We start from the raw sequence: 12,385 nt of genomic DNA on the forward strand, positions 1-12,385 counted from the left end.
TGGAAGGCAATGTCTGTGTCAAGTTGGGGCTGTCAGGGAATTCATGGTGATTCCCCGCCGGTGTCTATTGCTTCCTCTACTCCTTCAGAAGTTCCTGAGTATTTGTCTGATTACCAGGATGTATTCAGCGAGTCCAGGTCCAGTGCTCTTCCTCCTCATAGGGACTGTGACTGCGCTATAGATTTGATTCCAGGTAGTAAATTTCCTAAGGGAAGATTATTTAATCTGTCTGTACCTGAGCATACCGCAATGCGTTCGTATATCAAGGAATCTCTGGAGAAGGGGCATATCCGTCCATCCTCTTCCCCTCTTGGTGCGGGATTCTTTTTTGTGGCTAAGAAGGACGGATCTTTGAGACCTTGTATTGACTATCGGCTTCTGCATAAAATCACTGTTAAATTTCAGTATCCTTTGCCTCTGTTGTCGGACTTGTTTGCCCGGATTAAAGGTGCCAAGTGGTTCACCAAGATAGATCTTCGTGGTGTGTACAACCTTGTGCGCATTAAGCAAGGAGATGAATGGAAAACTGCATTTAATACGCCCGAAGGTCATTTTGAGTACTTGGTGATGCCTTTCGGGCTCTCTAATGCTCCTTCAGTGTTTCAGTCCTTTATGCATGATATTTTCCGGAAGTATCTGGATAAATTTATGATTGTTTATCTGGATGATATTCTGTTTTTTTCTGATGATTGGGACTCGCATGTAGAGCAAGTCAGGATGGTGTTTCAGGTTTTGCGTGAGAATGCTTTGTTTGTTAAGGGCTCAAAGTGTCTCTTTGGAGTACAGAAGGTTCCCTTTTTCGGTTTTATTTTTTCCCCTTCTGCGGTGGAGATGGACCCAGTCAAGGTCCGAGCTATTCATGATTGGACTCAACCCACGTCAGTTAAGAGTCTTCAGAAGTTCTTGGGTTTTGCTAACTTCTACCGTCGTTTTATCGCTAATTTTTCTAGCGTTGTTAAACCTTTGACGGATATGACCAAGAAAGGTTCTGATGTTGCTAACTGGGCTCCTGCAGCCGTGGAAGCTTTTCAAGAGTTGAAGCGCCGGTTTACTTCGGCGCCTGTTTTGTGCCAGCCTGATGTCTCACTTCCCTTTCAGGTTGAAGTGGATGCTTCTGAGATTGGGGCAGGGGCCGTTTTGTCGCAGAGAGGCCCTGGTTGCTCTGTAATGAGACCATGTGCTTTTTTCTCTAGGAAGTTTTCACCTGCTGAGCGGAATTATGATGTTGGCAATCGGGAGTTGTTAGCCATGAAGTGGGCATTTGAGGAGTGGCGTCATTGGCTCGAGGGTGCTAAGCATCGTGTGGTGGTCTTGACTGATCACAAAAATCTGATGTATCTCGAGTCTGCTAAACGCCTGAATCCTAGACAGGCCCGCTGGTCATTGTTTTTCTCCCGTTTTGACTTTGTGGTCTCGTATTTACCAGGTTCAAAGAATGTGAAGGCTGATGCTCTTTCAAGGAGCTTTGTGCCTGACTCTCCTGGAGTCGCAGAACCAGTTGGTATTCTCAAAGAGGGAGTTATCCTGTCAGCCATTTCTCCGGATTTGCGACGTGTGTTGCAGAGATTTCAGGCTGGTAGACCTGACTCTTGTCCACCTGACAGACTGTTTGTTCCTGATAAGTGGACCAGCAGAGTCATTTCCGAGGTTCATTCCTCGGTGTTGGCAGGGCATCCGGGAATTTTTGGCACCAGAGATCTGGTGGCTAGGTCCTTTTGGTGGCCTTCCTTGTCACGGGATGTGCGGTCATTTGTGCAGTCCTGTGGGACTTGTGCTCGAGCTAAGCCTTGCTGTTCTCGTGCCAGCGGGTTGCTCTTGCCCTTGCCTGTCCCGAAGAGGCCTTGGACACACATTTCCATGGATTTCATTTCAGATCTTCCGGTGTCTCAGGGCATGTCTGTCATCTGGGTGGTATGTGATCGCTTTTCCAAGATGGTCCATTTGGTATCTTTGCCTAAGCTGCCTTCCTCTTCCGATCTGGTTCCTTTGTTCTTTCAGAATGTGGTTCGTTTACATGGCATTCCTGAGAATATTGTGTCTGACAGAGGATCCCAGTTTGTTTCCAGGTTCTGGTGATCCTTTTGTGCTAAGATGGGCATTGATTTGTCGTTTTCGTCTGCCTTTCATCCTCAGACTAATGGACAAACGGAGCGAACTAATCAGACTCTGGAGGCTTATTTGAGGTGTTTTGTTTCTGCAGATCAGGATGATTGGGTGACCTTCTTGCCGTTGGCTGAGTTTGCCCTTAATAATCGGGCTAGTTCCGCTACTTTGGTTTCGCCATTTTTTTGCAACTCTGGTTTCCATCCTCGTTTTTCCTCGGGACATGTGGAGCCTTCTGACTGTCCTGGGGTAGATTCCGTGGTGGATAGGTTGCAGCAGATCTGGAATCATGTGGTGGACAACTTAAAGTTGTCACAGGAGAAGGCTCAGCGTTTTGCCAACCGCCGCCGCGGTGTGGGTCCCCGACTTCGTGTTGGGGATTTGGTATGGCTGTCTTCTCGATTTGTTCCTATGAAGGTCTCCTCTCCTAAATTTAAGCCTCGCTTCATCGGTCCTTACAAGATATTGGAAATCCTTAATCCTGTGTCCTTTCGCTTGGATCTTCCGGTGTCGTTTGCCATTCACAACGTGTTCCATAGGTCTTTGTTGCGGCGGTACGTTGTACCTGTGGTTCCTTCTGTTGAGCCTCCTGCTCCGGTGTTGGTTGAGGGCGAGTTGGAGTACGTGGTGGAGAAGATCTTGGATTCTCGTCTCTCCAGGCAGAGGCTTCAGTATCTGGTCAAGTGGAAGGGCTAGGGTCAGGAGGATAATTCCTGGGTGGTTGCCTCTGATGTGCATGCGGCCGATTTAGTTCGTGCCTTTCACGCTGCTCATCCTGATTGCCCTGGTGGTCTTGGTGAGGGTTCGGTGACCCCTCCTTAAAGGGGGGGTACTGTTGTGAATTAGACTTTTTTGGCTCCCTCTTGTGGTCACTAGTGATATGACTCTGGGATTGTCTTTCCTCAGTTTGGCACCCACCTGGGTCGTTAGTCCAGGGGTGTTGCTATATAAACTTCCTGGATTCTCAGTCCTGTGCCTGGCATCATTGTAATCAGTTCCTTTCTGTTTGCTCCTGTCTGCTGGTCCTGGATCTTGCAAAATTAAGCTAAGTCCTGCTTCCTTGTTTTTTGGTTATTTGTATAGCTCTTATTTTTTGTCCAGCTTGTACTAAATGTGATTCCTGATTTTGCTGGAAGCTCTAGGGGGCTGGTGTTCTCCCCCCGGGCCGTTAGACGGTTCGGGGGTTCTTGAATATCCAGCGTGGAAATTTTGATAGGGTTTTTGCTGACCGTATAAGTCATCTTACTATATTCTGCTATTAGTCAGTGGGCCTCTCTTTGCTAAATATTTAGTTCATTCTTACGTTTGTCTTTTCTCCTTACCTCACCGTTATTATTTGTTGGGGGCTTGTATCCAACTTTTGGGGTCTTTTCTCTGGAGGCAAGAAAGGTCTATCTTTTCCCTTCTAGGGTTAGTTAGTTCTCCGGCTGGCGCGAGACGTCTAGAACCAACGTAGGCACGTTCCCCGGCTGCTGCTATTTGTGGTGCTAGGATTAGATATATGGTCAGCCCAGTTACCACTGCCCTAAGAGCTGTTTTTTTTGTGTTTGCAGACTTGGTATGTACTTTTGAGACCCTCTGCCATTGGGGTCATAACAGTAGACCCATTCAAATGAATGGTTCTGTGTACATGTCAGTGTGTTTCCATAGACCATGTGTCCACGTGACCCACACGTAGACATGTCTATTTTTTACTGGCACCACAGGAGGCAAAACGTCCCGCACATGTGCACACGGATGACACACTGGGATGTCATCCATATGACACAACCTGGCTCCTGAGAAGCGGCAGTACAGTAAGACTATGTGCACACGGTGCATTTTTGGTGCATTTTCGCTGCAGTTTTTCAGTGCAGAAATGGGCTAAAAACCCATTGGAAGCCTTATGCCAATTTAATCAATGACAATACTGAAGTTCTGTGCTCATGACCAGTAATTTTCCTTGAGTATTTGCAGTGCGTTTTTTTCTGCAGCATGTCAATTCTTTGTGCATTTCTGAAGTGTTTTTCACCTATTGACTTCACTTGAGTCAGTCAAATCCGCAGCAAAAACGCAGGTATAAAAATGTTTGCTGATTTGCTGAGTTTTTGTTTGTGTTTTTAGGGACTTGCTATGATGTTTCCAATGCTGTCATCTGTGTGACAGGATGGGAAAAACCAGCGTGGTGGCTCTTATCAGCGAGTAATGCTACCGCCAGTTAAACTGTTGGTCAGAGCGCTGCGGGATCATGCTGTCAGATGAATTTACCAAATGGCTGCAATGAAACAAAGAGTGAAAAATATAAAGGGGTATGAATACTTTCCGTACTCACTGTATGCTGTAGTACTGCTAATGCCTTTGCAGGCCCTCCATTGCCTCACATCTTCTTGCTTAACACATCATAATTCTCTACTTTTCTTTACTTCCCCTAGCCAGATAGCTTAACTCTGACATTGGACGTACTAGTACGTCCTATTTTTAATTGTGTTCTCGCAAATGGACTAACTGGTAAGTCCTGGCAATCATGCGGGCACAGAAACAGTGCTCACATGATCACCTTCGAGAGCTAAGCTTAAGTGATAGCTGAGCTCTTGCTGTCAAAGCCTCGGCTGTTTGATACTCTAAATGCAGCGATCAATGGCGATGGTAATCACACTGACCCAAAGAATAAAGCTGACATTTCTGGATTGTGAGTCATGGGGAAAGCAAAAGAATTGTCAACGGATCTATGAGAAAAGGTAGTTGAACTGTATAAAACAGGAACAGGATACAAAAAGATATCCAAAGAATTGATAATGCCATTCAGCAGTGTTCAAACTGTGATTATCAAAGGGGCTCTGTAAAAACAAATCCACTGTCAGGTAGAACAGCAAAAATGTCGTCCACAACTGCCAGGAACATTGTTCGGGATGCAAAGAAAAACCCACAAATAACATCAACTGAAATACAGGACTCTCTGAAAACTAGCGGTGTGGCTGTTTCAAGATGCACATTAAGGAGGCACTTGTAGAAAAATGGGCTGCATGGTCGAATAGCCAGAAGAAAGCCATTATTGTGCAAATGCCATAAAGTACCTCACCTACAATATGCAAAACAGCACAGAGACATGCCTCAAAACTTCTGGAACAAGGTCATTTGTTGGCCAAAACCATAAACATTACATTTGGAGAGAGGTCAACAAGGCCTATGATGAAATGAACACCATTCCTACTGTAAAGCACAGAGGTGGATAGCCGATATTTTGGGATGTGTGAGCTACAAAGGAACAGGAAACTTGGTAAAAGTTGAAGGAAAGATGAATGCAGCACATTATCAGCAAATACTGGAGGCAAATTTGCACTCATAAGCCTGGAAGCTGCGCATAGGATGTACTTGGACGTACCAACATGATAATGATCCAAAACACAAGGCCAAGTCGACCTGTAATTGACTACAGAAGAACAAAGTGAAGGTTCTGGAGTGGCCATCTCAGTCTCCTGACCTCAATATCATTGAGCCACTCTGGGAAGATCTCAAGCGCGCAGTTCATGCTAGACAGTCCAGGAATTTACAGGAACTGGAGGCTTTTTGCCAAGAAGAGTGGGCAGCTTTACCATCTGAGAAAATAAAGAACCTCATCCATAACTAACACAAACGGGGGCAATACACGGTATTAAGAAATGGGGTATGTGAACTTTTGATCAGGATCATTTGGATGTTTTGGGTTGTCATTATGATTTAAAAAGAGAAAACACAGTAGTCTGACAATAAATGGCTTCACCCAACCACTAACCGTGAGTAAAGAAAAAGTTTTGATGTTATCATTCATATTCTCTGAAAAAAGGCCAAGAAAGAAGAAATTCTGCTAGGGTATGTAAACTTTTGAGCACAAATGTACTGCAGTAACAGTACATCACAGATCTCTCTCTGTCTTACTCTCCTATTAATGGAACAAAAACATGTGAAGACATTATCCTGAGAGACTGTTGGAAACAATAGATACCAACATTGTTAATCTATCATCATACGTCATAGAAGCAGCGCACATGACGTTATCTCGATGTATAAGTTTCACACCAACTTTTTATTTCAATTTATATGACTCTATTCTATTCTTGCCAATTTGTAAGGTCATTGATTATCTGTTAAAGAGGTTGTCCAGGTTTGGAATAAAATTCTGCATTTACTCTTTGTGACTGCAGACTTAAATCCTGTCAGCGAGCGGTGCCCATACTGTCAGGATTGTCCAGTATTACCCTTGTGAGTTTGCAGTCAAGCAATTTGTATACTTTAGCTCAAATTCTAACAGGATGTGCTCACTCTCTCTCAGTGTGCTTCCATTAAGTGAGGTAGCATGTCTAGTCGGTATGTGACTGCAAGTGTGCGAAAAGTACACTTCACATAGCTCAGTTAATGAAAAATAAAATAGATATAGCAGTCAGAAAAGGTTGCCAAAAATATTAAAACACAGAAGAGTTTATAAGTTTCCTTTCGGTGTGATTGGAATGACCTGTAGAACAAAGATAGCTTGTTATATATGCTAAACGGTGAAACCAACAAAATTTATAATGCATGAATTAATGTTTTTGATCCACACTTTCCCACAAATAGTTAATAGAACAGTATAAGACATATGTACCCAAAAGGCGCCACTGAAAAATACAGCAATGCCAAAAGAATCAAGCCCTCACTTGGCTATATTAAAAAATAAAAGAAAATATTGGCCGTTCGGATAAGATGAGTAAATATTGATAAAAAAGTTTGGTCTTTCAGGCCCAAATAAACCTGGTTCTTAAACAGTTAACATCATATGATTATGCAATGTTGTTAAGGGGTTCATATATTTAATTTTTATTTTAACAAATGTGTCAGGGACATGATTTAGTGGCCTTTACTAATATATAAGTATTACAGGAAACAGTTTTCCAATATGTAGTGTTTTTTAGTGGAGAAGGCTGATGGACACACCTCCTAATAATTCAGGAGCATCTTACAAGTGGTGTGTGCCTCTTCCAAAATCTTACTTCTGTCCACTTCACATTGCACAAAAATGTTTTGAATTTTCAAAGCAATTTACACCAGAGGGAATATATCCCAAAATTCATAGCTTCAAGACCTCAACAAATCTACATAAAAAGCCAATTATGAAAAAGTAGCCTTTGTTGCCAGTATTTCTTTTGCACTGTTGGAAAAATCTGGCCTATTTGATCCCAGAAAAGTGCAATTTTCAGTTGTTAACCTGTACTGCCTGTGATTGGATGCTATGGGTAATAAAGTCAGTATTTCCTTTAGAAAGATTAGACAGCTAACGCCCCAAATTTGTAGTGACACAAACACGAGCTTTCCTTACCTACATTTCTCAAACTTTGCACAGTGACAGCGAATCCTTTTGTTCTGGGTAGTAGATGATGTTTCAGTTTGGGAAGGCCTTTGGCTTCAGCAACTTGCATACTGATTTCATGCTTTTTCTCGGTGAAACGCGTACCCTCACAATGTATTAAAAACTGCGAAAAGAAACAGAAATTAGAGAAATCTTTAGTTCTCTGGAAACACTGTATTGTTTAAAGTGAATGTTCTAATTCCCAGGTCTAAAAATCTTTCTAAGGTTTCAGAGCGCCAGTCAAATAACAGAATTCTGTCTACTGTATGAAATAAAACTGTTCCCTGGAAAAAGCTAAACTGCTTACCATTGTGATGTTATAATATTTAACCCAAGGATATTTAAAAACTTACAATTAGCCTCCTCAACATGTTTCACCCAAATTTAAGGCTTCATCAGTCTTGATGCCCTGCTGAAGCCCAAGTTTCGGTGAAACATATTGGGAAGACTAGTTTTTAAATAGCATCTTATCCATATGGTTAAATACCATAATATCACATTAATAAGCAATTAAGCACTTCAAGGAGAACAGTTACAGGGCTAAATCCACTTTCTGCAATGTATTGCTATTTAATATAGTGAGTATTTTACTAAGAAAACAAATACTTTGGCACGCCTTATTGAGGCCATACAGCACTGACCACCATTGTAGCAAGATACTATTTAATATACTCTTATATAATGTTCAGCTAGGTCTAAGAGCTGATAATAGTTTATGGTACTTTAATGAATTCATTTTAGCCATTTCTACTTGAAACAATCTAAAATACGCATCAATATGATTTTAGTAGGCAGTTTCTTAGCAATGCTCCACTAGTGAGCAATATGTTAGGAGATCATTTATGGCCAAGTGCATTTTTCATTGAGTGTTAACTAGTGTTAGTTGATACATACTATACCTTTAATACAGATAATAATAATAAATATTCTATTAAAAGTTAAGTTTGATAACAGTTAACTGTTATTTTAAATGACTGAGTATTCTCTACCATACTACGGAGTAAAACAGCCTATTTTATATACTCTCCAAAATCATACAAATTGGTTAAATCTGCTACTTATGAAATTGGTCAATACTTTTGTCTAAGATGGGGAAGTTATATTGGCACCAGTACTGTGGATTGGGACTGAAGCCAGTACTGATAAGTTTTGTAAAGTTCTGCAAAATAGGTTGGCAAGATACTGTATACACAACAAAGCATAAAAACAAAGACATTATTAGTAAAGTTAAGTAGTCCCATTTCCCATAGTAAAGGGGTGTAGGGTATGACAAAATGCAACTGAAACCGAAATATGAATGCAACACCCTGTGCAGCGCTATTAAATCAAAGATTTGTTATCATACACTGTAGGCTGTGTTTGCCTGTGTATCCATATATCGTGCTAAGGCCGGGTTCACATTAGCGTTTCTGTGCGTAGCGTATGATCCGCATGCGTCATGCGTACATATCTTTAACATGGTGTACGCAGGGACATGTGTTGCGGATGCATACACATGCATCGGGATGTGCGGAGGTGTCCGGCGAATGCAACATGTTGCATTTTTTGAGGCGTCAAATATTGCACAATCATGTGCATGCGGATGAGTGTGTCAAAAAAATGCATTACTGTCTATGGGAATGCATTGGTATGCAAGGACATGCGTACGCATGCGTTCGATACGCATGCATACTTTAGACTGCGCATGTCCAGGAAATTATGTCACAAACTCCACCATGCACATAACAAACGCAAACGCATGCCAAAATGCATTTAAATGCATGTACACACAGCTTTTTTTTGCGTCATGCGTAAGATGATACGGAGGCATAAGCATGCGTTTGCATGCATTTTGGCATGCATTTGCACATGCAGATGATACTCTGCGCACAGAAACACTGATGTGAACCTAGCCTAAAGCATGATAAGTGTATGCCAAGAATCATTTTTATATTTTGTTGTACATGGCTGTTTTTGAATGTGACCATGCATGACATTAATAATAAAAGAAAACAATATACAGTCATGGCCGAAAGTGTTGGCACCATTGATATTCTTCCAGAAAATGAAGTACCATATTTCTTCCAGAAAATTATTGCAATCACACGTTTTGTAATACATGTTTGTTTCTTTTGTGTGTATTAGTATAACACAAAAAAAAACAAAGGGAAAAACAGACAAATTGGACATAATTTCACACAAAGCCCCTAGAATGGGTCAAACAAAATTGTTGGCACCCTCAACTTTGTATTTGGTTGCACACTGTGACGCATGTCACTACTCATGGACAGACCATGAGGTAGAGAAGTCAGACGTTCTGGGTTCAGTTTTTCAGGGAAAAGACAAAGGCACAAGACAGGTCACAATCCAAGGGTCAAAATACCAGGAGGTAGCAGATCAAGCAAATGGACAAGACAAAGGAGAAGTCAGAACACGGTCTAAAGGGTCAGGCAGCAGAAGATCAGAGTTCAAAACAACAGAATCCGGCAAACACTCATTAGTAAGCACAAACTACGTCTGGCAGGGATCAGAGGCAGACAGATCATTTAAATAGCATGAGCAATTTCCAGAACATAGAACTGGAGAAAGTCCTGCACCTCCTATTCACAGATTGGACAGCCGAGCTGTCAATCAAGGCACCAACAGCTTATCACGCCCATCACAAGATTGGACAGCGAAGCTGTTAATCAAAACACTGACATCTCAGCATGACCCAGTTTCCATAGGACAGCATAGCAATCACTCACTGAGTGGAAAAATTGTGACACACACGTCTTGCAATAATTAACTGCAGTCAATCCCTTCCTTTAACCATCAACAAGATACTTTCACCTCTCAAATGGATTTTTGGACCACTCTTCTTTTGCAACTGCTCCAGATATTTCATACTTGAAGAGTGCTGATATGGAAATTTGGGTTGGATAAATTTATCCCTGTGTGTGCTGCGTCCGCTCCCAATTAGACTGAGTATTTTGAGCGCTCAAGGAATGAGACTGCAACATCATTGTGTCAATAACATTCCATCAATACTGATACTTTATTGTACATACATAGTTTTTATGTAGTATATAGAAAGGAGTGGTTAGGGGTTGTTAGGGGTGGTTAGTTAATTACCATATTGTCTAGCTCCTCTGTCATTGGTTATCTAAACATATATGGAATATTGTGATTAACGCTCATATGACTGCTGACCAAGCAACTAGAATTGAGCTCTCTGCATGTAGGACAGAGTTGAGACATCTGATCAGCACTTAATACATCTGACACTGTTGGTCTGCCGTTTCAGCAAGATTCAGCTATATTCTAGGCATTATTTCAGGACATCTGGCCCAAGTTCCGCTTTTGACATGGAAAACCCCATACAATCTGTCTGGCTTATATCAGTTCATGTCAGCCATTTTAAACCATTGATTATAATGTATATATTAGCTGTGAGTATATGAGTATATATGATTATAGAGGAGTATACATACAAGTGAGATCTACATGATATATATATATTTCTATCACAAGCCCCCTTAGATATCACTTGCCCTAATCCTAGCCTCCTGTCCCAAAGCGCTGCAACTCTTTTGTGCTGTCGGTGAACTGACACAAGCCTAGCGCCTGTGCCCCACTCCGTACAGACTTTTCGCAAATGGGCGGTCAGGAGATCTGCCCCTAACGGGGGTTCATTGCAATCAGTCTCTTAGTCAACAGCATGTGTAGTGAGCGATGTGTAGTCTTTATCAGGTAGGTCATCTATTCGGTCAGGCAGGGCATCCACAGCATCATTCTGGCTTGGGTGTCATCTTCTGGTAAAGGAGCTTTCTTGCAATGTGATGAGTGGATCCAAGCGGGTCTTCCTTCCAGTTTCACAGAGTTTGGTGTCATCAGCAGCACTTGAACAGGACCATCAAATCTGGGATCGAGTGGTGTTCTTACAAACTTTTTTCACCAACTCCCAGTCTCCTGGCTTCTAGGAGTGCATACCGGACACTGAATCTGGATCTGGCAATGAAGAAAAAAAACTCAAGAATGGATGTTAGCAAGTTTCTTGGTGAGTTCAATTACATAAACAGACAAAGTATCATATTGCATAATCAGCTGCTGAGGGAAAGGATACCCATAATCTGGGGCTAGACCCAAACAAAATTTCATAGCTTTTTTGGGCCTCTGGAAGTGTGCCTTACACTAAGTAGTGTGATTGGGAGTGTGTAGGCCTAAGTCTGACCCTGCTGCTGACTAGATCTCTCATGTGAGATTTGCTGTGAATGCGGGTCCCCTGGTCACTCTCTATCACTTCTGGGACCCCATAGCTGCATATCTCATCTCTGAGAGTAGCTTCTTTGCAGTAGTCTTTGCTGACTGGTTCCTCACTGGGAAAGCTTCTGGCAATCCTGAGAACACGTCCACGACCACAAGGGCATATTCGAATCCTCCACTTGGCGGGATTTGGATGTGGTCTATCTGGATCCTCTGGAATGGGTACAGTGGTCTGGCAAGACGATGTGTGGGAACTCTCTCCATTCTTCCAGGGTTGCATTTGCCGCAGGTCAGACAGCTGCTTGTGCACTTGGCTGTTAGGGTAGAGATTTCTGGAGCGAACCAGTAAGCACCAATCGGATCATTCATCTGTGTCTTTAATCTGTGTGTGGGCCCATGTGCCCACTGGACCATCATAGGGTACATGCTTCGGGGTAAACAGGGTTTGTAGTCCATTGAGTATACCCTTCCTTCTTCATGTGTTGCTCACTTCTGCATCCAGCATTCCTTCTTGTCCTTTGGGGCTTGCTCTTGCAGCTTTTTTGAGTAGATCCCAGGATGTCATCTTGTCAGGTTTCCTGTCTTCAGCCGTCCTGTAGTAGCCGTCCGGCTCTACGACCTCTTCCACTTTTCCATATTGTCTTCCCTTGACTGCTTCTTTGGCTGCCATATCTGCCATGTTGTTGCCTCTTGCCTCTACTGTGCTTAGTTTTCCATGCA

At 42.4% G+C, this 12,385-nt stretch overlaps 1 protein-coding gene across 2 annotated transcripts in view; it reads right to left on the reverse strand.

Annotated features, from left to right (window-relative positions):
- AGPAT4 (1-acylglycerol-3-phosphate O-acyltransferase 4) overlaps positions 1 to 12,385 on the reverse strand; it is a 182,309-nt gene that overhangs the window by 41,356 nt on the left and 128,568 nt on the right. For both annotated transcript variants that reach the window (XM_077292801.1, XM_077292800.1), the window contains exon 5: positions 7,412 to 7,565. In XM_077292801.1, coding sequence (XP_077148916.1) covers positions 7,412 to 7,565 — 154 coding nt within the window. The remainder of the gene's footprint in view (positions 1 to 7,411; positions 7,566 to 12,385) is intronic.

This window comes from Ranitomeya variabilis, chromosome 2 (genome assembly GCF_051348905.1).
Source record: "Ranitomeya variabilis isolate aRanVar5 chromosome 2, aRanVar5.hap1, whole genome shotgun sequence".
NCBI lineage: Eukaryota > Metazoa > Chordata > Amphibia > Anura > Dendrobatidae > Ranitomeya > Ranitomeya variabilis.